At 41.2% G+C, this 27,626-nt stretch overlaps 1 protein-coding gene across 1 annotated transcript in view; it reads right to left on the reverse strand.

Annotated features, from left to right (window-relative positions):
* Positions 1-27,626, reverse strand: part of LATS2 (large tumor suppressor kinase 2) — a 76,239-nt gene that overhangs the window by 10,051 nt on the left and 38,562 nt on the right. The window contains exons 4-7 of the mRNA XM_030200299.1: positions 14,257-14,389; positions 4,651-6,161; positions 1,667-2,249; positions 236-418 (exon numbers count right to left, since the gene is read on the reverse strand). Coding sequence (XP_030056159.1) covers positions 236-418; positions 1,667-2,249; positions 4,651-6,161; positions 14,257-14,389 — 2,410 coding nt within the window. The remainder of the gene's footprint in view (positions 1-235; positions 419-1,666; positions 2,250-4,650; positions 6,162-14,256; positions 14,390-27,626) is intronic.

Genomic DNA, 27,626 nt, shown 5'->3' on the forward strand with positions numbered 1-27,626 from the left:
TCCCAACCTACTATCTACCAATAACAATACATTGTAAGCCACATTGAGCCTGCAAAAAGGTGGGAAAATGTGGGATACAAATGCAATAAATAATAATGTGCAAAGGTGTTACCCACTTGCATTACTGACTCAATCCTGCTTGTTGACAGAACATAAATGTATTCAAAATAACCGTTATTTGATAAAAGTAACCAGATCATGAATTCAGATGCAAAGAATAAACTACAGAGCATACCTTTGCGAAGGAGGACTTCTGGAGCAATATAGTTTGGAGTGCCAACTAATGAATGGGCCAAACATCTCTGATGTTGTCTTTTAGCTCTTTGCTCCAGAGTCTTCAGCCTGTCACCACACCTACAGTTAGGCACCTCATCCCAAAGGTCACTGGGCTCCATGCTGTCCTGTCTGATATGGTTCCCTATAACAATGGAGTGAATTTCTTAGAACAAAATATTTTTTAAAGTAACTTAGCAAAACATGTGTGGTACATGAAAGCATGACCACATTTCAATCATCTCTTCACGCACCTCCCTTTCATTGGAAATGTTATTTTTTTTATCTAAACATATGAAGTCTGATACATAATCTTAAATGGAAACAGGCAAATGCCAAAAACAGAGAAAAACTGTGGCATTCACAGAGAACACCAGAACAAAATGATTATCTAAAGCTATATAGGTTGCTTAGTGTTACACCCCTCACACAGATCAATTATTATGAATGGGTCCCAATTCCTTTTTAAAAAGCATTACTAAGCTTATATATACTGAAAATTAAATTCAGTATCTTAGTATTTTGTGTGTTGGGGGAGATGGGGATGAATGAAGTAGAGCATGAAAGACCAATTAGCAAACTAACAGTATCAAACTGCTGAATCTAACATTCAAAAAAAGCCGAGCTTCAAAATGTAGGGCCCCTAAGCTAGGTTCTTAGTCTGTCCCCCTATTTTTAGCCAAACTTAAGAGCCTATGTTGTTAGCTGAAAATTCACCTTAAATTTAGAGATTAAAAGTTATCTTTCTGAATTTAGTCATTTGCCTAGATTTAGGAGTTGAATTTAGGTACCCAGTGCTGAAAATCAGTGCTTAGCTCTGAACTTTTTCCGCTGCCCCAAATCATCTTGGGCTTCTAAATGTAGGAGCTTAATAACACTAGAAGCATAAATTTAGGCATCAAACTCTGATAAAAGTTTCAAAAAGGTCAATTTAGGAACCTAAGGGGGGAATTCATCAAGCGGTGTTATGGTCTTAACGTGTGTTAAGGGAATTAGTGCGAGTTAAATGTTGAAAGACTATTAGATTATAAGCTCTGTCGAGCAGGGACTGTCTCTTCATGTTAAAGTGTACAGCGCTGCGTACGTCTAGTAGCACTTTAGAAATGATAAGTAGTATTCTATACAAATGGGCTTTTAGCATTTATTGTGCGCTAATTCCCTAACACTGCTTGATGAATTCCCCCCTAAACCCTTTGAAAATTGACACCACTATTTATAGTTTCTGGGAAGTTCATTTTCAGTCTTCATATTGAACTGTACATCAGGACTTTTATTTACTGAAAAAGATGGGATCACGTCTAGTAAATGAATTCCCACTGCATAGTAACATTTAGAAAGAGTATGATCCATCTCCATAGAACTTTGCACTAAGCAAAACAAAGCAAAAGCATACCTTTCTGGTAGTATTTTGAATTGTGAGTCCATCTAAACCCAGTACACAGACCAAAATCAGTGAGCTTGATGTGCCCATCAAGATCTATCAAGATGTTGTCAGGTTTGATATCCCGGTGGATAAATCCCATTTTGTGTACACTTTCGATGGCCATTGTGAGCTCTGCAATGTAAAACCTGGCGAGATGCTCTGGGAAGACATCCATTCGTATCAGCAGACTCATCATATCTCCTCCTGGGATGTAGTCCATCACAAAGTATAAGTTTTCCTTATCTTGGAAGGAGTAATACAGCTTCACCACCCATTCATTATCTGCTTCAGCCAGTATGTCTCGCTCTGCCTTCACGTGGGCCACCTGGTTCCGGTTCAGAACATCTTTCTTTCTTAGAGTTTTCATAGCATATAAAGCATTGGTGTCTACCTTACAGGACAGGCAAACTTCACCAAAGGCCCCAATGCCCAGAGTTTTGATTTTAACAAACATAGATTTATCTATTTTGGCTCTTTTCAGTCTGTTGTAGTTGGACTCTTTTTGGTAAAGAATTTTCCTCATCTGTTCCTGTTCTGATTCACAAAGGCCTGCCTGCATTAAACATAAAAAAAACAAACTCAGAAACAGTTCAGTTATGTTTGGATTTTAGGAATATTTCATGTGTTAGCTGTTATCCACTTACCCCAGGATTCAATTAAAGTTGCATGCATTGCCAATTTGCACATGCAACTTAATTGAGTTATGAGCCAATCAGCGCCAATAATTGGCTAACAACCAATTATTGGTATTAATTGGGAGTTATGCGTATATTCTATAACATGTAATTTCAAGGGGATATGGATGGGGCATTCCCAGAATTTACACGCATTGTTACAGAATAGACTTGATTGGTGCTGGCATTTATACCTGCTTTCAGCAGGCATAATTGCTGGCGCCTAAAGTTAGGCATTGTTTATGCGCTTAGCGCTATTCTATAAAAGACGCAGATCCCTTTACAGAATAGAATTCAGCATTTAAATTTTTCAGCGCCGATAAAATCTAGTCCTTAGAGTGTAAGTTAAGCAGAATATAAATGAATGCATAAATAGTAAGAATAGCACTATGCAAAAATATTGTGCTGATATGCACTGCCAGTACCAGTTAAACAGAGAAAATCAATGGCTGCTCCTGACTTTGCTCAATGCACCATATTCCTGAAGTACTGAAAAGAAAGCTACTAGTGGGAACAGGAAAAACTTTTAAAAAGGAACTACAATTTAAAATTCTTCCTGGAGCCCCTATTTTGTCGCTTGCTTTAAACCTCATGGGGGGGGGGGGGGGGGGGCAGAATCTAATAAAATGTTCTAAAACAAAAATTGTACCCACTCAATGATATAATATTTTGAATACAAACATGGAAACAAATTATACTTGTAAGTTGCTTTTTGAAACTTGAGCATCTCAAAAGAACTGCAAGTGAGCAATTTTAAAACGGCCACTTAAAACGTTTAGAGATTGTGTGTAACCTAGCACATCCTGCTGATCAACCATGGCAGTGATGGGCTGTTCACCTTTTCCACCAGACCTTCTTTTATATGGAACTCCTGGAACCCAATTCCACCAGAAAATGCTCCTCAAAAAAGTCTTTATTTATCAGGGATCAGGAATGACAAACCAAGGTAGCCTTTACTTCCTTTCAATCATGGGTTTTACAGTGTTTCCTTCAGCTCAGGCAGGCACTGGCAAGCTGAGTCCTTAGCCTCATATTGTTCTCCCAATTTTACATTCACCTAAACAAGACGGGTATTTGCAAGCTTAGTCCCCTGCCTCACACTTTATATGCACCACAAACAGGCAAGGTATTGGTAAGCTGAGACTTTAAAATCATAATGTCCTTAGAAAGGTTTCATTAACCCTCCACCCCCCCCCCCCCCCCCAAACACACACATATAGGTTATTTGCAAATTGAAGCCGACTCCTCTCTCTCTCTCTCTCTCTTGGGTGCTGAATTTTCACATAATTAGGCTTGCAGCTCAGAGACCTTACTTTTGTCTCAGGCTAGGCAGAATAGCTTCTTTAATGCCCTGGCTCACAATGCAAAGTTCCTCCAAACTCTCGCACAATCCAAAACAAAGAAACTAACATGTCCAATCTGCAGTTTGGTACCTGTTTTTTGGGGGGCCTGTGGAGTCCATGCTGCAGCAAGCCAGCAGGAACTTGAGGTTCCATTCCCCTGCAGAGCTGCTTCCTTCCAGCACTCTGCAGTTTCTCTTTGGCAGGGCCTCTCTGTCTCTCAAATGCCTATGGGAGAATTCTTTCTATGCTGAAAGGTTGTAACTCCTTCCCAAGGAAACCCACGCTTCTTTTCAGTCTCAGGGAATAATGCCCTCCTTCCTCTCTCCGGGGCTTGTGTTCCCTGCTAGAAGCCTGAGCTTTTCGGCTCCCTCCTGTCCTGTAGCTGGGAAGCATGCCCTATTTCCCCCCCCCCAGGTGAACCTCCTCTCTCTCTCTCTGGGTTGTAACATGTATTAGGATGTTTTCCAGAAAGGAAGGTTAACCAGTATGGCTACTCTTATGTTCTTATGCTAACTGCCCTGCCCTGTTTATTTAATCACGAAGGAGTGTAATTTGCACAGAATAGAATATACAACTCTGTGTTCGGGGGACGAGTGTACCTTCCCTGGGTATGTTGGGTAGACTGGATGGACCATACAGGTCTTTATTTGTCATCATTTACCATGTTACTAGGTTACCTTTGTGTGAATGTATGTATACTTTCACGCACACTGTAAAGGGATGACACAGTACGGACAGGGATTTCACTTTGAAATTCTCGTGCGTACTTTATCCTACATACTTTACACCTGCAAAATGCCTGCATACCCCCAAATTTTAAAAGTGAACCTGTATGAAAATTACTTACTTTCAGGAACCACATTCAACATACTGTGTTATTAAAATCCACTTCCAAATATTTACTAAATGAAATCAACATAACCAATAAAAAATATACTTTAGCCATTTCTTGCTCCAGCTGTAATCTTCTGTTAATTTTCTGCTGGTATGTCTTTAGTACATTCTCTACGTGTTGTTCCATATAAAACTTGAAGGCAAAAGGTGAATAACTCTTAATTCTAGATTCTCTCTTTTCTTCATCTCTGCCATTTTTACGCACGGGTACAGGAGATGTCTGGATTTGCTTTTTGTCCTTTCCTGTTTTTTCACTTTTAGCATTCTTGATTGCTTTGTCATTTTTTTCACAGCCAACATCTTCAGCTTTGTTACACACGACAGTGTTTGTTCCTCGAAGAGTCTGGTCAGCTGTGTGCAAAGGGGTTTTTTCAAACTGCTCCGAACTGTTCTGAAGCAGCAAATGTTTGGGATATGGTGGTGGTGGACACCTTGGCTCCTGAGTACTGTAGTCAATATCTAGTCCAAAGGCACTAGCCCCTCCACCAGGAAGGGAAGGCTGCTCAATTATTTCTGAATCACCCACAGCCTGAGTTTGTGCAGCTAACCAACCAGGATGGGTAGGCCCTACAGCTGTTTGAGGTTCAGGTCTCATCACTCTCATGCTCTTCACTGGTTGGAGGATATGAGCAGAGGTAACAGCTGTTATGGTATTTGGAGAAGTAATCGAAGGATCTGGCTTGTTTGAAGGAGGCTGCCTCATGCATACGGCTATTTGCTGCTGGTGGTTATTGAATGAGTTAGTCCTGCCAGGTAGTTGGACATTTGGTCTGAAAGGAACATGCTGTCGTGGCACTGTTTCCATTCCTGGGTTTTGCAAAGAATCACGCCGAGATGGGGTAGTTTGCCTCTGCTGAACCTGAGAATTATTGATGTCATACAGATCCATGTTTAAGCTGTTCCTTGATGGAGTTACTATGTTTTGAGAGGCCTCCTGGAAATCACTGGCAAATGGAGGACCTCGGGTTACGATATGCATTTGGTGAGGAGGAGGACTTGTTTGTTTATGATGAGCGTGGGGCATGTAGAGGCTTGCATGTGCCTGCTGAAACACGTGGCTGGAGTTATTTTGAACTGTTCCCTTATTCTGAAGATTTACATACCCTCCCTCCTGCTGCATCTTATTTTGAAATGAAGGACTCCGTTGGATACCATGCCCCATAGGTTCAACTTGTGCTATCATATGCTGTCTGCTGTAGTGTGGGCTGTTTGAACCATGACTGCCGGGCAGCTGTAGAGCTTGACTGCTGTGATTGGTGACAGGATAGTTAATGACAGTGGATTCTCCATTAGCAGAATACGCTTTCTGTTGATGCTGATGGCTGCTAGATGTGTTATGTGGTCCAGCTGTCCTTTGTACTGAGGAACTCATAGCTGCAGACTGTAAATAGTCCATGTACTGTCTTGGAATGTCACCAAAAACATTGTCATCTTCTACTGTAAAGCCCTTTCCATCATAAGCTGCATTATTTACGTGATGATAGGCTGGAAATGACTCATTTGATCCTTCAAAATTTGGCCTGTTAGTTGGGTTATTTGGCCCCATTCCATTTCCTTTAAAAGAAAAACATTAAGAATGTATTAGGAAATATAAAAGCAAATACAATACATACATATAGCACCCACACAGAATATTTTAAATGTTTCTCTATTAGAACATGTGAAAGTAGTAGGAAAGCTATTGGAATGAAAAATAAATTTTTACTTCTATAGAATGTTACTTTATATTTTAACACGTGAATTCCCAAAGCTCAGCAAGAATGTCTTCCTATCTAAATAGCTGACAATGCATGGCTCATGGAATTCTTTCCAATCCCTCTGTGTGCATGGGCATATATGCATGCTTATGCACATGTTGTAGCTGTGTTGTCTTTGTGTGTGTTTTTGACTTGGAAAAGAGAGAGGGATGGGTTAGCTTGAAATATAAAATCATTCTGCTGGTCTGTTAAGAATAGTTTAATTACTGTATACTAGAGAATGACATGGGGACGGGGATCCAAGGTAACCGCGGGGACGGGGACAGAGCCTGTGAGGACGGGGACAAACTTTGCCCCCATGTCACTTTCTACTTTGAAGCCTGTTAATGAACTGGACTGTTATTTATGATTGATGCAGATGACAATATTTTATTTTTTGGAAAAACAAGCAAACATGCTGGCCACAACCAGTAAAATTTGCATTGGGGATCCTGTTCATCCTGCTACCAGCAAATCTTCTACGAAGACATCTTCTATTGCAGGAGGGACTGTGGAAAACAGGAGAGCTAGACTGAATCCTGAGATTGTTGATGACTTCTTATTTATCCACAGATTCAAAATATTATAACAGTGCTTCATAGGGCATATTTCTCCCCTCTAGGGCATAGAGAACGGGTTGTATTTCGCACCCCTGGACATTTTAAAAGGGGTGAATTAGGATTCCTTGGGATAGTAGAAGTCAGCTATTGTTGGGGTTGGAAGGATAGAGGGTGGTGGTGGTAGGAGTGTTTATTATAGCTGCTTGTTATTATTGTTTTCTATTTGTAATTTATACACAACAGTTTTGCACAGCATATTGTTCCTTTTTATACTTTAATAAAAAGATTTAAATATAAAATCATAAGTGTTCAAGGCTTCTGCAGATGAGAACAGAGCCCACAAAGATGGGGACAGAACCTGCGGGGACGGAGACAAAACCCACGGAGAGGGGGGAAATAATTTTATCCCTGTGTCATTATATACACGTGTTTTAAGTTGAGAAATTTTGACTTCAAAATCCCATCAATAAACCAGAGTCACCTTATCTACGGGTCATTCTCATCAATGCCACATCACTCCTGCTTCTGTTAGCTTCATGGAAGTATTGTACACAAATCCTGGCCTTGCTGAAGTTGCTTTAGAAAATGGAGCCAGTGCTATATATGACCCTGGTGTGGGAAGAACTCTTTATTCAGGGTGAGTTTCTACAGTGTTCAAATTGAAGAGAAGATGTTTGGAGGAGGTGTGGAAGTGAGATGGGAACAATATAAATAAATAGTAGTGATTGTTTAAATCTGTAAATGTTCTTGCTGGTTGAAAGTTTGTGCTGAGCACGTACACTGAGAGGAGGGCATGCCTGCAGGAAAGTATGCATTACAGGCCAATCAAAACTGCTTTTTTCCAGTTTCAACTGACACCGAAACTGATAACAAAACCTATTACCTGGTTTCAGCCAAAGCAGAAACCTTGGGTATGTGAATGTGAACAATGAGGCCCACTGGGGATTGTCAGAACTGGCAGTCGGCAGCCCTCTGCTAAACCCACAGGAGATTATTACCCTCTAGTCACAGGAACTGCAAGCATAGGCTGACAACTAGGAGAGCTATTTTAACAAGGACTTCTCAATAAGTCTGGTATATTTAGGTTCCCAAGTCAACGCGGATGTTAAATATCCTCTGAGACAGGACCTTTGTGAGAACATGTTAAAAAAAAAAAATCATGATTACGAGCTTTTTATGCTTACCAATCTGTACACAAGTAACATGAGAAAGCAGCACTGAGATGTTTCCCGTTTTTATATTTTTACTAGTAAAAAAGGCCCGTTTCTGGAACGAATGAAACGGGCGCTAGCAAGGTTTTCCTGGGAGTGTGTATGTTTGAGAGAGAGAGCCAGAGTGAATGTGCGGGTGTGTGACAGAGTGAGACTGTCTGTGTGACAGTGTGTGTGTGAGAATGAGAGTGTGTGACAGGGCCCCCTCCCCTGTTCCTAATACCCCTCACCCCGTTCCCTCCCCACACTTTGGGCTCCTTAAGGCTTTCAAAAGTCTATGTACCCCCGTGGCCCTAATGCCCAGTATCTGGATACCCCACCGCTTTCCTCCTCACCCCTCCCCCAAGATGTAATACTTTCACGTCCTTCATTTTTTTTTTTTAAAGTGTCCTATCTACCCTGTGTCCAAATGCCCGGCATTCAGATTGTGTTCCTCTCGTAAATTTTCATTTCTTTCATTCATTCAGAACTTGCCCCCCCCCCCCCCCCCTTAACACTTTTGGTTCCTTCAGTCTTTTAAAACTCTCCTATGTACCCTGTGTGCTAATGGCCAGCATTGAGATTGTTTTCCTGTCCCAAATTTGCATGTCTTTCAGTCATTCACAACTCCCCCCCCCCCCCCCCCCCCAATTTAACACTTTCAGTTGCTTCAGTCTTTTAAAACTCTCCTATCAACCCTGTGTCCTAATGGCCAGCACTCAGATTGTTTTGCTTTGCCAAACTGTCTGTCACTGATGTCACTGAGGTCAGTGCGTGCCTGCCTAGCAGACCACTTCCGTCAGGCACGGTCCCAGGCACATCCTGTTGGAGATGAGAATTATTATATAGGATATTTCTCACACAAATGAAACGGGCGTTAGCAAGGTTATCCTCCGAGTTCCAGTTTGGCCCCTTCCCTCCCCCCCTCTCATCCGAATTCCAGGCCCCCCTCCCTCTCCTCCGAGTTCCAGGCCTCCATCCCGCCCTCTCTCTCCTCCGAGTTCCATATATCCGCATTTGAAGTAAGGCTTGTAATTCTGTTAACTAGAACTAAAAAATTAAGAGAAATCGGCAGGTCTCCATATGTCTATACTCCATCTCTATGCAGATTTTAAACAAAAATCTCTTTTGGGGCAAATCTGAAGCCAAACTTTATGTAACAAAGAAACAGTAAATTGTCCCTCCCCTGCACTGGCAAAAAACTCCTGGAATTTCTTAGTATGAGCAGCCTGTAATGCCCATGAATCCAATGAGGATACTACCCCTTATATTCAGCGGGAGATTAGTGAGTGGTACATGAAATAAATACCTAAGATGCCAAGGCTGAAAATAATGCTTCTCCAGAGCTAGGGGTGTAAAACTCCCTGTGTCCAAAATCCAGTCACCCGGGTAGGGAGTAGACATGCCCTATTATGAAGTTTGATATCTGGGAGACCCATTCCATCTACTCGCCAAGATCCACCCCCGCAACAGAATTTATTAAAAGGTTTACGTAAACTGCAACTATCCTTTTTTAGTAGTTTCAAAGGCAACATTTGCATGACATATAACCAGCGAGGAAATTCCAACATCCTAAATAACTGGACCTTTCCATATAAACTAAGAGGCAAGTGTCGCCAGCCTAGTAATGTGGTAGAGGTACAATGAAGCAAGACATCTACATTGATGCGATAAAGCTGTGAGGTGTGCATTGTTAAATATATACCCAAATATCTAAAAGAGTGATCTGCCCATTTAAGAGGAAGCATCCCCCTCCAGGAAGTCCTAATGCTGTCCTGCAATGCCAGAGCCAGTGATTTTGTAAAACTCAAATTAAACCCAGAGTAATCTCCATATTCTGTGAATGTTTCCAATAAAGCTGATACCGATGTGTGAAGGTGAGTAACATGAACTAGGAGATCATCCGCAAAGGCCAAAATCTTGAAAATAAAATCTTTGATGGGGATACCCTGGATTTCTAGATGTGTCTTTGTATCTCTGATCAAAGCATCAAGAGTGAGGACGAATAGGAGAGGAGAATGGGGACAGCCTTGTCTGGTGCCTTTATGAATAAAAAAAGGGTGCAGAGGAAATGTCATTTACCGAAACAGAGGCTTGTGGATTTGTGAATAATTTAATCGCTTCTGCAAAAAAAAAAAAAAGCCCTGAATGCCGTAAGCGTTCAAGACCGTGAATAGAAAATCCCAGGATATCCGATCAAAGGCCTTCTCCTCATCAAAGCTAATAAGCAGAGAAGACCATCAATTCATCTGCACAGCCTCCAGGGAAGCCAGTATAGCTCTAATATTTTGTGTTGCTGTGCAACCCCCGTAAGAAACCTATCTGGGACTCATCAACCAAGAAAGGTAAAATCTGAGCCAACCCATTTGCCAACACTTTATCGAATAGCTTTGCTTCAAAATTTAGGAGAGAGATTGGATGATAGGACGACGCATTAAGTGGGTCTTTACCAGGTTTCAACAATACAATTATCTGGGACTGTTGGAAGGTGTTTAGGATCTGCTTGGTGGTCATAATCTCATCCTATATAATAATTCTCACCTCCAACGTTCTGACTTGCTGCCTGGGACCGTGACTCATTCCGAGTTGGTCTGCTAGGCTCCGTAGATCAGGCAGACATCACCGTAGCCATTATGATGTCAACTTCAGAACCCGGGGGGAAAAAAAAAAACATGCCTCACAGCTGTCCAGAGGAGGGTCGCTGGACATGGGTGGCTGGAGGGGGGGCAGGGGAGAGAGGAGGGTCACTGGACATGGGTGACTGCAGTGGGCACAGGGGGAGAGGAGGGTCGCTGGAGATGGGTGGCTGCAGGGGAGCCAAGGAAAACCTTGCTAGCGCCTGTTTCATTTTTGTCAGAAACGGGCCTTTTTTTTACTAGTCATACATAAGCACTAATGAGTGTCCCACAGCCTCCAACAGAATTTTGTAAAATTTAGCATGTAAGCAGTCAGGGCCTGGGCCTTACCCAATTTGTAACTTTGAAGTGCCACTTTGAATTCTTCCAAGGTGAAGAGGCTATTAAGAATCTCCCTTCTGGGATGGGATGATCTTTAGCAGTTCCAAGTTATTTAAATAAAGAGAGCCTGGCATCAGAGTGTCTGAAGAGTGCCCATACCTTTTTTCATAATAATCCCTAAAAATGTTATTGATGTCAGCATCAAAATTAATCAAATGCCCCAACGAATCTTTAAGTTGGAGTATTTTCTTAGACACGGTTCGGGTGCTTACTAAGTGGGATAACAGCTTCCCACTCTTGTTGCCACGCAGTTAGAGTTGGTATTTGTAATAATTTAACTGCTCTTTGGTGGAGGAGCTCATTTAATTCAACCTGAGAGGCAATTAAAGCGGCCCTGTTTTGAGTGGTGGGGACCCTTCCAAATGCAATTCTATCCTGCCTTACTTTACGTTTTAAATACAAAATATGATTATCCCGCCTCTTCCGTTTGTGTTTAACATACGCTATGGTTTCTCCCCTTAAGACAGCCTTAGCTGCTTTCCAAAAACATGTTGGTGTATGGACATGGGCCTGGTTAAAGGCTTGGTAATCTTTCCACTTTTTAAGTATAAATTCATGATATTGTTGATCTTTATATAGCTCCACCGGAAATCTCCAATGACAAACCCCCACAGTATCGCCACTAATCTGCAACCACACCATGGCATGGTCTGATACCCCATATGAGCCAATTTCAGCTCTGGTTATTTTAGAAAAAGTGTTTTAGACACCAAGAGGTAATCAATTCTGGATTGCGTTGAATGTGTACGTGAGAGGTGGGTATAGTCCCTTTCCTCCGAGTGTAGAGCTTCCCACACATCTATGACATCTAACGTGTCACAAAGTAAGGGTAGTTCTTTAGAAATAATCAGGATGCCTGGGGAGATGGACTAGATCTATCCAACTGAGGATCACAAACTGTGTTAAAGTCCCCACCTAGAATTAGGTTATCGAGTAAAAAAAAAAAAAAAAAGTTTACTTACTTCTACTCGTTGTACACTACAGGATTTTGTAGACCTCAATCATATCTTCCCTCATCTGTCTCTTTTCCAAGCTGAAGAGCCCTAACCTCTTTAGCCTTTCCTCATATGAGAGATTCCCTTTATCATTTTGGTTGCTCTTCTTTGAACCTTTTCTAATTCTGATATATATTTTTTGAGATACGGCAACCAGAACTGAATGCAATACTCAAGGTGAGTACTGATACGGCCGTTTTCTCTTTTGGAATTTACTGATGTGTTCCCTATCAATTATAAATATAAACTGTAATTAACATTAAGAAAAAACTGGTGGTTAAGGGGTACATGTTTTATCTCTAATACCCCAGGACAGTTTGGATCAGACAGCTTTCTTGGAATCTTCCAAGGAAGGTGTTGCTACACCTTCCACTCTTTTGGTAACTCTGGCAGTGGACTATGACAGGGACTGGTCAATAAAATTATACTTCCAAATATCATATTGCTACTTTCCGTACCTTGAAGGTTCAAGATTTCCTGATATTGCAAAGGCCACACAAAAGTATAGGCGTCAGTTTTTGATAATGTGACCTAGGGTTCTAGCCTTAGGAAGCATGTTCTTTATGAAATTTCCCCTGTAAATGTGTAGTCAAATATCAATCTCAGATATAGTTTAGCTAACTGTGAAGGATTTAAAAAAAAAAAAAAAAAAAAAAAAAAGAAAGATATTTTCGAGTAAAAAACTGTCTACTGGTCAGAGCTCATCCACCCAGTTAGAAGGGCCTCAAATGTAGATGTCCAAGACTATATCATATAGAAGTTTACAATGAATACTACTCTGGGTTATTTTAATTCGAGATGCTGTTAGGAATTACCTAACTTTTTGTTGATCTCTTGTTCCCTCCATTATTGAGGACTTGAATCAGTTACTAATATGGGCTTTCCTGTTAAAAAATTTAAGTTTCATTTCAGTGGTACCTGATACTCCATACAAGTTTTGTTACTTGGATACCATGTTAAACTTTCAATAAAGAAAACCGTAATTAACATTGCCTATTGTGCATTTTGTTAAGCAAGGTTTTTCCTTCAATTTCTTTGCTTACATTATTCACCTTGTGATTTTTAACATCAATGGTGCTAAGTCACCTAGAGGCATATTTTCAAAGCAGTTTGGGAGGCTAAGTTCCATAGGTTTCTATGGAACTTTGGGAGGCTAAGTGCTTTGAAAATGAGCCTCCTAGATTACTGCAATGCAATCTATGCTGGATGCAAAGAACAAATCATTAAGAAACTCCAAACTGCCCAAAACACAGTAGCCAGATTCATATTTGGAAAAACGAAATACGAAAGTGCCAAACCCCTAAGAGAAAAACTACACTGGCTCCCACTTAAAGAACGTACTACGTTCAAAATTTGCACTCTGGTTCATAAAATTATTCACGGCAAGGCCCAGGTCTACATGTCAGACCTCATAGACTTACCAACCAGAAGCACAAAAAGGTCAGCATGCACATTTCCTGAATCTCCACTACCCCAGTTGCAAAGGACTAAAATATAAATTAACACATGCATCCAGCTTCTCCTACATAAGCAAGCAACTTTGGAATGCACTACCAAACGCCATAAAAACAATGCACGACCTAACTAACTTCCGAAAATCACTAAAAACCAACCTGTTCAATAAAGCATACCACAATGATCCACCCTAAATACCAGACAACGAAACTCATACCAGAACTGGACAAAAACGAACTCTCTATACTTGACCGATTCAGTTACTTTGTCACAAATGAACTTTTAACGCAATACCACTTTATTTCTCATTCCAAATATGAATTCTCTATACTTGACTGCTTAATCTACTCTGTCACTTATGAACTTTAATGCAATACCACTTTGTATTTCTCATTCTGGAAATGGCGATCGCCATTACGGAATAATGTAAGCCACATTGAGCCTGCAAATAAATAAATAGATGAATATAAGATCATAAGAATTGCTATATTGAGTCAGCCCAAAGATCCATCAAGCCCAGTATTCTGTTTCTCACAGAGGTCAATCCAAGACACACCTGGCAGAACCCCCAGAAGTAGTTTCCATGCTACTCATACCAGGGATAACCAGTGGCTTTACCTAGTCTTACATTTATGTTTTATGGACTTTTCCTCCAGGAATTTGTCCTAATTCTTGTTTAATTAAACCCAATCTTACCTGGTGAAGTTTGCTTGATAACACGAACTATCTGTTCATTTCTGGGATCAAGATACCCCATCTTACTGATATAGTCCAATGCTGCTTCAATGCTCCTGCTGCCTGTTTGTTTCAGTGCTCTGATAGCCATTTCCTGAAACCAAAGTTTTAAATAATTAGTATAATACAAAGAATGGATTATGATGTCCGAAGAAATTAAATATCCTTCTATATCAAAATTTCCTTTTTCAAGAGCAATTTCTTATATACCACGTTAGCCCAAAAAAGCATTACTTATAACCCCAGGCAAATAGTTTTTCCGGCAAAAAGCTTTCTACCTAGGTCTGGAAGAAATGATTCTGCCAGGCCCTGTAAGGGACAAAGAGGAAGCAGCAGCGTCCTACTAGGCCCTATGAAGAAGAAGAAACAGTGTCCTGCTGAGCTCAGAAAAGGAAATTAATGGATTTTTCCTCTGGGAATTATTATTAAAATGGCAGACTTGGGGAAAGCCACATCTTATCACTGGGAATACATAACATGGAATCAATTTACTTACTGTGATCCTGCCAGGTATTTGTGACCTGGATTAGCTACTACTGGAACCAGAATACTGGGCTTGATAGACCTTTGGTCTGACCCAGGATGTCAGTTCTTATATTCTTACAAAAGAAAAAGAGGGCTACAAGCAGAACAGCAACACCCCACCAGCACGGCAAGAAAAGATGGCTGTCAGGCTTATTTTCGAAAGTGATCGCCAGCGATCTTCCGACATAAATCGGGAGATGGCCGGCGATCTCTCAAAAGCGGTGAAATCCGCATAAATCGAAAGCGGCTTTTTTGTCACCATCGCCGCTTTCCCTTCGCCACACCTGCGAAAGTTCAAGGGGGTGTGTCGGCGGCGTAGCGAAGGCGGGACATGGGCGGGAATGGGCATGGCTACCAGATGGCCAGCTTTCGCGGATAATGGGGGGAAAAAAACCGGCGTTAAGTAGTATTTCACCGGGTTTACTTGGTCCTTTAATTTTCACGACCAAGCCTCAAAAAGGTGCCCCAACTCACCAGATGACCTCCCCGTAGTCCCCCAGTGGTCACCAACCCCCTCCCACACTAAAAAAATAAAAACCTTTTTTTACCAGCCTCTATGCCAGCCTCAAATGTCATACCCAGCTCCCTGACAGCAGTATGCAAGTCCCTGGAGCAGTTTTTAATGGGTGCAGTGCACTTCAGGCAGGCAGACCCAGGTCCATCCCCCCCCCTACCTGTTACACTTGTGGTGCTAAGTGCTCTGAGAATAATTACATCAGATTTGAGGGTATCCATGAAAGAGGATTTGACTGAGGAAGTTCTTTTTCTGAGGACAAATTCTTCAAAAGACTTATTTTTTAAAATTCTCTGGTATGCTACTGGATTCTCCAGTTTGTGGACTTGAGCTGGATATATTACAACAATGTGAAAGTTTTGATAGTTACCATGATATAGGTTACTTTGGGGCTCATTTTCAAAGCACATAAGTTACTATGAAACTTGGAAGTCTAAGTACTTTGAAAATACACCTCCACATACCTTATGACTGAATTTTTTTCCTTGAATACTAGCTTTTCTGTATAAATTCATTTTTGCTTATTATTTTGAATTACTTGATAAATAAAAAATATTAACACCCCTGTTTACTAAGCCGCGCAGCAATGCCGACACTAAGTGCGTAACAGTGTATTGAATATTTTTATTTGACTCTAAGAAAACAGTGAAGGTGACTCAGAAAAAAAACAGATGATGCTGCAGTAGTCTAGAAGATTTATTAGCCAAAAACAATGACTCGACACTGCCATGTTCCAGTCCACTGGCCTGCCTCAGGAGTCTTATAACATTGTTTGAATTGATCTGTTTATCGCATGCTGCAGTAAGGTATGTCAAATACTGTTCTCCGTTGCAATTTAAAGTATAGCAGGAAGCACTGCAAGTAGCGCTGCATGCCAACAAATAATACTCTCAAAAACCTTTTCTCTAGACTTCTGACAAAGCGTCCATAGTCTGACAAGTAAAACCAGCATTTTTTTTTGTTTAGGCTCTTTGTTCAAAATTTGAATAAATATATTAAATATACACTATAGTGTATTAGTCCTAATTTTGAACATTAATATCCTATGTTTCTATAATTAAACAAACTTCTCTTAGATTTACTATACATAGAAGAAGTCAGACAGTAGAAAAATAGAAATGAGTTGGAGTCAAAGGTTTGGTGTACTGACTCCACAACCCTGGTTATAGAGTCACTAAATTGGTCCAAGAATGTTAAATGTTACAGACATTAATCCAGCACCTCTGAAAATAAAAAAAGAAATCACAATTATTAATTCAGATCTATTTTCGTCTCTACTTCTTATAAGCCCACTCAAAATATGGATTGTTCTCTTCATAGTCGGTGCCCACATTCACAATGCAAAACAGTGCTGAAACAAGACATTCCTGTTCTAGAAAGTCTTTCAACAACTGCATGTTCCAATTTCTAAGCCACCGAAACTTTGAGGCAAGAAACAGCTGGTTAAAATATCCTAAGGTCAGGCTCCTCACACAGACAGCAGCCACAGAAAAAATGATTCAGATTCTTAGTGCATAACTGACCATGAGGAGATTCCACAGAGAAGCAAACAATTCCCCATATAGCAGCTGCAGTCTCGTATTTTGACTATGCTGGTCCTGAAATTAAACATATATACTCAATCTACAAAGGCCCTATTTTTGGAATGGTACATCAAATATTCTGTTTCTGTAAAATTAAACAGCCATTCATATCAATCTTTAAAACTAAGAGTGCTGTGCATCTTTGTGGGGACTCCACTCAATATAAACCATTGTGTTCATTACCTTATCTGTTTCAAGAAAAATCTCACATTTACTGGTTCAATTGACTTCAACACAACAAAATAGATTACCTGGGCTTAAATATAAGAAAATAGAAAAGTGATAATTTCCTTCTGAGCTGTCATCCATACTGTAAGCTCCAGTTGGTCTGATGGCCAAGTTTATGGCTTAGCATCAGCTCTATTCTTCTGCACAAGTGGTATGTACCAAAGCAGATCTATTGTGCAGCAGAAGACATGACCCCACACAAATGCTGGCCACACCAAAGTCCAAACAGACCCTGGCCGACACACCCAATCTGAAGTTTGACAAATGAATGGAGGAGCAACAACCACGTCACCACCCTACAAATTTCTTGGACCCAGGAGTGGATCTTCAGGCCCTAAGGCACCAAACGAGTATTACAAATGTAGATGGTCTTAACAGCCGCCTTGATCCACCTCGCACTGGAGGCCTTAGAGGCTGCGTGGCCCTTCCTTGGGCCATGGAAAAGAATAAAGAGGTAAGGAAAATACTAGATCTTTCCAGGGAGTACCATCAGCTAATACCAATGAGGTTACTGGAAAAACTCAGTTTTCTCATCCCTTCTTACCAACAGATGGAGGTAAACATCCACTAGTGCAGAACAGTAGAGCTAACCCTAAGGAAAGCACAATTTCCCATCATGCTAGCTGCCCTAATTTTCAAACCCTTCCACAGTGCACATCAGCTTTCTGCTAGCTCTTTAATTCATTAAACACCCTGTGGGCAGCATCCTTTCTTTCAATACCTTAACTCATTTCAGGGACTAGGATCTCAGCCCATACATCTCACCTCAACTGTCTATGCCTTGATGCTCTACTCATCCATCTCACCCTTCTTTGCCAAAATGTAGCTTTTGTAGGAACTTTCACCAGCAGCATTCTAATTAGCTCCAAATGCTCAATTATCTTCATCTGTGCTTCACGGTAAATTTTCTTTTACTATAGCTCCCAGATTGCCTGTCTTCACTTTCAGGTCATTTCCTGTCAAATTAGAAGCTCAAAAAATGTGTATACCATCTAAAGCCTAGGTGATTTCCAAAGAAAACGTACATACAAACATCTCCCAGAATACCAGAGCTCATTTCCTTCCAGGGCTCCCAGTGCTCTCTGAAGCTTCCTCGTTCCTCAAACTGCTCCCCTGCATGTCACAGGAACTCATGTCAGCACCATCAGATGACATCACCTACTAATTACTCCTGGAGGAATTCTGCACTACTGTGCAATGCAGAATTTGTGAAGAATTCCCCACCTCCACAGACTGCACAGAATTCTGCCTTTCCCATGCATAATTCTTTGTAGTCTGCTTTTTCAGCTCAGAACACTCAATACTCCCTGCATATGGTATGAGGAGCTGCAGAGTGGTCGAGCTACTTCCTCCTCCTTTAAGACATTTGGCTGTACAGAGGTCCACGTGGCTCAAAGGAATAGTTGAATGCAGAAAGGCAGAGGAGCAGGAAGCAGCCCAATGTGCAGCAGTGCACCTCTTCCTCTTGCTGCGCTGGAGCGGTGAGTGTGAAGGGAGAAAAGAGAGGGGCTGGAAAAGGTGGATGGAGTGTGAGGGGGACTGAAAAAAGGTGGATGAGAATAGGGTGAAGGTCTGCAGGAAGGTGCATGGGAAACTGCTGTGGTGATGGGTAAGGTAGTTCATGCCGGGGGGAGGGGGGAGGAATGACAGTCCTATAATGGGGGAATTCTGCACAACATCATTATAAATAAAGTAAGTAGAATTTTCCATTTCTTTTGCGCAGAATTCCTCCAGGAGTAACTAGTTTAGCTGGCAACATGATGCTTGCCAATGGAGAAATAGGTTATAGACACACTAAGGGGCTCATTTTCAAAGCACTTAGACTTACAAAGTTCTATAGGTTACTCTGTAAATTCTAAGTTTAAGTGCTTTGAAAATACACCTCTAAACATGGCAAATAAAGACTAACCATGAAACATATTGGAAAATACAGATTCCAAGGAAGGGTAATGGAAACAATGCATTTTATTGTTAGCTATACATCTCTCCAGAGAAAATGAGGAAAGGAATGTGTTGCTCTAATACAGAACATACATAGCTGTTGGTGAAATATGCTGCTTCAGATTATACTTTCTTTTACAACTTGCATACAGAAAACCTTTGACAGAAAGGTCTCGAGACTAGAATGTGCACCACATTATTTAAGAAATTTGCAGATAGAGTCATGGAATAACACTTAATTACTATATAAAAGGCTGTAACAGAGTGGTTGCTGTATTAGTTCACCTAATGTATGGAAATATTATTAAACCCAAAAAAATTAAAGTGACACTTTCTTACTGAACTAATCTAACGTATTACTTGATGTGTCTAAAAACAGAAAAAACCAACAGCAGCATTTACTTCAGAGTAATCTGAAGTACTTGCTCATCATGATACCATGAGACTTACCATTCTGATATCAATGTACTCAAACACACCAGTTTGCTTTGGCAATCTTAGTCTTAATTTTTTTTTCCAAATGCTGAAAAATTCTTATTAGTCACTTCCTTGGCATTTCTTTGTACTGTAATGATGACTTAAACTCTAATTGCTCTGTTGCAAATTACTTACTTGGTGTTCATGCTTGCTTGTGAATTGCAGTTTTGGTGCCAGTGGAGATACTACCATTGTACTGATCAGCCCTGCCCTCTGACCCTGCACTACAAATTTCTGAAGAGCTTAACTTAATCTGCATAGCGGTAGAATTCTAGCTATGCACCTGTACAAGCATACAGGAAGAAAGACACCACTGTTAAGGCTAGATCAGTACAATAAAATAGCTAGGAAGAACCAACCTTAGTGGATTTTCTAACATTGGTGTGATGCTGTAAGTTGGAATATTGATACATGCCAATCTGTTGTGGATCTCTGATTAATTTCAAATGGGTTCTAAGATGAAACTCAATAGAAGTTATTCAATTAGAATGTTCAAAATTAGAAAGAACCCTTGAAAATTTGAAAAAAAAAAAAAAATCCCAACTTGATACCATTCCTCTGCCCCTAACCCATATCCAGTGGATCAGCCCTCTGGCAAAAACGTGCAAGGCTCCATTCTGATGAAAAAAAAAAAAAAAGCCAATCGGAAGGCTGTACCAAGCAAAGGACCATGAACCAATAAGTGCTTACAGTCTCTCCTGCGACCAAACGCCCCACCCAGGGACTTCCTCTTTGAAAAAGAAAGAAGCAAAGCTGTTGCAGAAACTAATGCTATACAGTACCTCTCTCATTGCAATCTTTCTTCTGGTTCTATTCAAAAGCATGATACAGCAGAGAGAGGGAACAAAGTACAAGCAAAAGTCCAAAAAAAAACCAAACAGCACCAAAGGCCTTAAAAAGAAGGACACAGTTCTTCAATTGTAAACCTGGCCTGCATCAGGGATCACGATGATGGTGGGGAAAATTATGTGAAGTAACTCAGCAAAAATAATAGATGTTAACTCTAGCTGCGATATATGTTCCTCCGCACATGTAGGAGACTGGCACTCATATAGTAAAAAGCTAACGCTCTCCTTTGGTAGACGTAATCTACATAGATTTCGGCAAGGCTTTTGACACGGTTCCCCACAGGAGGCTCTTAAATAAACTGGATGGGCTGAACATAGGATCTAAAGTGGTGAACTGGATTAGGAACTGGTTGACGGACAGGCGCCAGAGGGTGGTGGTGAATGGAGTTCGCTCGGAGGAGGGAAAGGTGAGTAGTGGAGTGCCTCAGGGATCGGTGCTGGGGCCGATTCTGTTTAATATATTTGTGAGTGACATTGCCGAAGGGTTAGAAGGTAAAGTTTGCCTATTTGCGGATGATACTAAGATTTGTAACACAGTGGACACCCCGGAGTGGAAAACATGAAAAAAGGATCTGAAAAAGCTAGAAGAATGGTCTAAGGTTTGGCAATTAAAATTCAATGCGAAGAAATGCAAAGTGATGCACTTAGGGAGTAGAAATCCAAGAGAGGCGTATGTGTTAGGCGGTGAGAGTCTGCTAGGTACGGATGGGGAGAGGGATCTTGGGGTGATAGTATCCGAGGATCTGAAGGCGATGAAACAGTGTGACAAGGCGGTGGCTGTAGCTAGAAGGTTACTAGGCTGTATAGAGAGAGGTGTGACCAGCAGAAGAAAAAAGAGGTGTTGATGCCCCTGTACAAGTTGTTGGTGAGGCCCCAACTGGAGTATTGTGTTCAGTTTTGGAGGCCGTATCTTGCTAAGGATGTAAAAAGAATTAAAGCGGTGCAAAGAAAAGCTAAGAGGATGGTATGGGATTTGCGTTACAAGACGTATGAGGAGAGACTTGCGGACCTGAACATGTATACCCTGGAGGAAAGGAGGAACAGGGGTGATATGATACAGACGTTCAAATATTTGAAAGGTATTAATCCGCAAACGAACCTTTTCCGGAGATGGGAAGGCGGTAGAACGAGAGGGCATGAAATGAGATTGAAGGGGGGCAGACTCAAGAAGAATGTCAGGAAGTATTTTTTCACGGAGAGGGTGGTGGATGCTTGGAATGCCCTCCCGCGGGAGGTGGTGGAGATGAAGACGGTAACAGAATTCAAACATGTGTGGGATAAACATAAAGGAATCCTGTGCAGAAGGAAGGGATCCTCAGGAGCTTAGCCTAGAATGGGTGGCAGAGCTGGTGGTTGGGAGGCGGGGCTAGTGCTGGGCAGACATATATTTATTTATTTTATTTTTGTTACATTTGTACCCCGCGCTTTCCCACTCACGGCAGGCTCAATGCGGCAGGCAATGGAGGGTTAAGTGACTTGCCCAGAGTCACAAGGAGCTGCCTGTGCCGGGAATCGAACTCAGTTCCTCAGTTCCCCAGGACCAAAGTCCACCACCCTAACCACTAGGCCACTCCTCCACATATACGGTCTGTGCTGGGGCTGGTGGTTGGGAGGCGGGACTAGTGCTGGGCAGACTTATACGGTCTGTGCCGGGGCTAGTGGTTGGGCGGCGGAGATAGTGCTGGGCAGACTTATACGGTCTGTGCCAGAGCCGGTGGTGGGAGGCAGGGATAGTGCTGGGCAGACTTATACAGTCTGTGCCAGAGCTGGTGGTTGGGAGGCGGGGTTGGTGGTTGGGAGGCGGGGATAGGGCTGGCCAGACTTATACGGTCTGTGCACTGAAGAGGACAGTACAAATAAAAAAAGTTGCACATATGAATTTATCTTCTTGGGCAGACTGGATGGACCGTGCAAGTCTTTTTCTGCCGTCATCTACTATGTTACTGCTAGTAAAAAAAGCCCCGTTTCTGATGCAAATGAAACGGGGGGCTAGCAAGGTTTTCTTCAGAGTGTGCATGTGGGAGTGTGTGTGTCCCTGCCTTCTGCCCTTTCTCTCTTCCCCTCTGCTCTCCGTCCCCTCTGCTCTCTGTCGCCCCCCCCCCCCCCCCCCCAGTCCTTCAGTGTTAAGTTTCCTGCTGTGTTTGTTTGTGTTACAAAGAGAGTGAAGGCGTCTGCCCTCTCTCCCCTCCCTCCTCCAGTCCTTCACTGTTACAAAGAGAGCGATTTCGTGCTGTGCTGTGTTTTCCTTCACTGTGTTACAGAGAGAGCGAGGGCGGGGCAGATACTCATGGGGAAACCGGATATCTCTGCAGCTTCACACTTCCGGCTGGAGGCTTCATTAGAACGTTGGTGCTGCCTTTTATATATAGAGATGGTGAGCGTTAACTTTTTACTATACGAGTGCCAGTGTCAGATAAACAAATTCATATGCCTTATTATTCAAATGAGTGTAACATTTGCTGAAAGATGGGCCATTCCGGGTCCAATACAATCTGCTTGGTTGTTCCATCTGTGGCCCACTGCACCATCAGAGGAGGTGGATCATAACAGAGGGAAGATTTGGGCTAGAAGGAGGAAACCTGGCTTCATCGCTGTTGGTGAAGACATGCAAGTTTGGAGGACTGAGGGTGAGGGGCTGATGCCGAATTGGGAGGGAAGGAAGGGAGAAGAGGACATATGCCGAAATGCGATGCAATTTTTTTTCTCTGGGTATCAGTGGGGGGACTGAGGGTGGTGCCTAAGGAAAAATGCTGTCCCTGATTGGTCACCAGACTTAGATGTCCTGAACCAAAAATGGGTGTGCTTGTGCCCATCCAGACCCACCTGCAGCTATGCCTCTGTTTCTATATAACCTAGAATGAATCTTGGTTTTTAAGTAAGCTGAAAATCAAAATGTTTTAGTTAATCTCAATTGCACTGCTATCAAAATATTTAAAAGAAGCGCATAATGTAATAGTGACCTAATAAAAGTGCATGGAAACTGTATTCACAGCACCTGAAGGGGAAGCATCTCATCACCACTGGCCATATTCAGGGTGCACCTGTATGAGGCTCAAGAAGAAGCCATGCTCTGTAAGCTGGGTTGGAAGGGAGGAAATGAACTTTGAGACTGAGAGAATATGGCTTAATAAGCACTACAGGGAACAGTACTGGCCTGGGGATGATGTCAGGAGGGGTGTAGCTACTGGCAAGGAAGGAATGCTTTGTCAAGCAGCACAAAGGGAGGATGAGGAGGAATTTGGTTGGCTGGTGAAACCCTGAAAGGGTGGAGGTGTGATACAGTGACCCTACAAATAAACAACTGATAAAACAAAGCTGATATCAGAGGCTGTGCACATGAATTAAGAGCATACTGCATATCATGTAGGCCAATCAAATCAGGGTAAAGCCAGACACTGACAAACCAAGCCTGTCTAATCCATGATGGATACCTGGCAATCGAAAATACAAGACAGCAAAAGATATTAAGTCAGTAAAGCTTGCAGATCTTGCTGAAGTAAAAAATTCAGTCATGTTTCAAAATCCCATGCCTTATAGCGATGGTATTCCAAGACAGAAAGAAAGTACAGGCGTGTAGACACAGACATAAAAATCGTGTGTGTCACTTCATCTATCACTCATAATGTGATAAGACTTGCCCTCCAACACAACCCTTTTATGCTTTTTGTTTAATCATCTATATTTCTATACCTTTATTAGCCACTTTTCTTGTTTTAGTTAATGATTCAATTTCATTTCATATTTATAACAGGTGGATAACAGCCTGCTCCTGACACCATCTTTCAAGATTCTAACCCCATGGTACAGTCCTGAGGCAGTCTCAGCCACTGTCCTAACATAATCCTGCTTGGATCCACTACTATGAACATGAGTCCTGGGTGTTCTTTTTTCTCCCGGATTACTTACTCTCTCAAAAGCCAGAGCAAAAAACATCTTTAGTTGCCAAAGACTGCCTTAAATGTATCCAGACCCTAGGATACTGACTGAAGAAATTCAGTGCTCTGGTATGATACCTGGCCAAGAGGTCCTACCGCAGGCTTTCACCCATCTGTGCCTGATTTAGGCAATGCTGTACCTTGAAGCCTAAAACACAAACCGTTTGTGAAACTGACTAAAGAATACTAACTGGCTTCCCAGTTGCACAAGATGATATACCAAAGCCAAACAGAAGCTCTGTCTCCATCTGCTGGCAGGCAGGACATAAGCCACTCATCTGGACTAATCTATTGAGACCAAAGAGAATACACCATCACAATGGACACATTGGATTGTAGTGCATGTTCTGTATAGCATGTTACTTGCTTGTATAGCTACTGTCTGCATAAAGGAAAATGTGCACAAAGCCAGCCCTGTCCTGCTCTGATAAAGGAAAATTTGTAAAGAAATTCATCCTTCAAGGCTGGCTAGTAGGACTCTAGTGGGATAATCCAAATATCAATTCAGTCATTCGACAAGGAGTGAGCGCATACTAATCATTACCTTACAATCATTCAAAACCAAAACAGAATACTTTTTTATTTTGGTAATAAAAGCTTCTTTATGGCATACTATAACAAAATTATTTTTCTTGCTCAGGTCAGATTTTTTTTGGTGTAAATTCCTTTTACCTAATAGAAAACCATCTGTCAAGTCGAGCAAAGGCAGAGAGCTGAAGAGCACAAAAATGTGAAAAGAATCTGCAGCTACACCCTAATGTCAACGCAGCGTTTCCTGGAACATTATTTGCATTCCTAGAATTCTAATCAGAAGCATGTCCCTCCATTTGTACCCGGCCATTGTGCAGAATTTTCAGTTACAGAAGGAAACCCATTTCCTTTCTCCAGAAAACACACACCTAATTCCAGACATCTCTTGAATTTAACACCATGCTCTGTGATGCAAAGAAAACCCCAGGAAACAGAAGTGTGTGTGATGAATGTGATCAGCTAGTTAGTTAGTTATTGCATTTATATACCACCTGGAGGATTTTTTTTTTTTAATAACCTCAGCGAATTCTTTTATTTTTTCCCCTCTCTACTGGCAGTTTCCACTCCAAATTTCACCAGTGGTGGACGTAAGCTACCTGAAGTTATTCATATTTCTCTCCGAAGAAATAAGGAAAGACCAAGATATACAGTCTCAAGGAAGCTTTGATCAAAACCTCTCTATTTTTTCTTACACAGAGAAATAAATCCTATTGCTCCACTGTCACTACATCATATGCTGCTTTTTAACAGTACCCACCAATCAAGAACTATTTGTTTCAACCTTGAGCATTTTTTGCATGCAATATCTTTTTTTTTTTTTTTTAAGGCTTCCAGGAAATTAAGTTTGGTGAAATAAAACTGGCTGCACTCATTTGCTCTTGGGAAATATGTGAACATGCTTCCTTCTATGGTTCTTTATAATCACATTAGCATATGTACAATACCATGAAAGCTTCTGCCAGGAAAAAAAATTCCTTCAGTCTTGTAAAACTGATCCATGGCAGAAAGATCAAAGGACCTAGAATGCATTCAATCAAATAGAACAGATCAGATACACATTCCAGGGTCTCACTGAAATAGATGACATGCTGATCTGCTTGGTACAGATACATTACATCACTAGAAAGTATTTCTTATCTTTTCAATCCCCAAAAGAATGATTACGTTTAAGGGCTAGATCCTCCCAAGAAGGTTGCACAGGTACTGACATGGAGACTGGCTTGCTGCAGAGGTATTCATGAAAAGACCTTGACAAAGTGACCCATCCAGAGCTCAGACTGACTGATACAGGAAGCGCATAATACATTTTTTTTAAATTACATTTGTGCCCCGCGCTTTCCCACTCATGGCAGGCTCAATGCGGCTTACATATTATATACAGGTACTTATTTGTACCTGGGGCAATGGAGGGTTAAGTGACTTAATACATATGTACTTATGTATTATATAGAGTATAAAATACAGATATATATTCAAAAGATGATAAATGTATTGTTTGTATGGAAAACACAACACTTAGCGCCCTCTAAAAATACAAAAGGGCAGTGGCTCTCAAACCTGTCCTGGGGCATCACCAGCTGGTCAGGTATTCAGCACCTCTAAATATTTATGAGCTAGATTTGTATGTATATTTCATGTGTGCATATTTATTAAGAATATTCTGAAAACCCAAATGGTTGGGGGAAGGGAGTACCGCAGAAGATGTTTGGGTAACGCTGCACTAGGAGTTTGGCCTGAGGAGAAAAACAGTGAAATATTAAGAATTTCTGCCTGGGCACATGACAGTTCATGGGTGTTTAACACACACACTCAAAATACACAGTTTAGATACAAGCTCCAAAACATTACACTCAATTGAGCAATCTGTCAGTATGCACTACCAATTTTTGCTCTCTCTCCTCCTCTGTATCTTTTTTTTTTTTTCTTTTAACTAACTTTTACAGATCAAAGAAAACTTTGTCCCGTAATTAGGTAATATATCAACAACATTAATATAGGAAATATTATTTTTGGAATCCAGAAACAATCTTATTGTTTTGGGTTCCAGAAAACATACATGTATTACTAAATTCAGAGGTCAAACTTAATAGGAAAATGCAAAAAGAACTACCCACCAACAGACTGTACTGCCTGAAGAGCTTTTTACATATTCTGTGTGTTGAGACTTCAGGAAAAAATCCAAACCCATTGGCCCCAAAACTGAACTTCTTGGGAACAAAAAGTAAAATCTCATAATAGAATCCTTATCAGACATAAAAGTTACTAACAATGTTGCTTGTTCCTGGATATCTTTCCTGTGATGTTTCAAGTAAACAAAAAAGTCTGATTTAAATCGAACCAAACTATCAAGGAAACCACCACCCAGCTTTCTACTACCTTCTGATCTTCTATCTTTTGAGTTAGAATTTTGTCCCTGCTTCTAAGAGCTTTGGCTGTTGCACAGGTTTTCTAAAAAAAAAAAACAGTTTTTACTCAGCCAGAATACACTTTGGTTGACTGTGGCCTGTACAAAAGACTGTGCAGAAAAGCAGCAGTATGCACACCAGAACTCACTCATGCAACAAACAGGACTGTGATTCCTCAATGTCCCTGTGATACAGATATTCAACTGCTGCAAAGAAAACGAAAAGCAAGACTGCATTCATAGTGTACCAGTGTAGAAAATTCCTGACCAATTACTAAAATGTGTTAAATACAGAACATTAAGCTTTGACCTCTCTTACTTACTCTTTGTACATTACTAACTGTA

Source organism: Microcaecilia unicolor, chromosome 4 (genome assembly GCF_901765095.1).
Source record: "Microcaecilia unicolor chromosome 4, aMicUni1.1, whole genome shotgun sequence".
Lineage (NCBI taxonomy): Eukaryota > Metazoa > Chordata > Amphibia > Gymnophiona > Siphonopidae > Microcaecilia > Microcaecilia unicolor.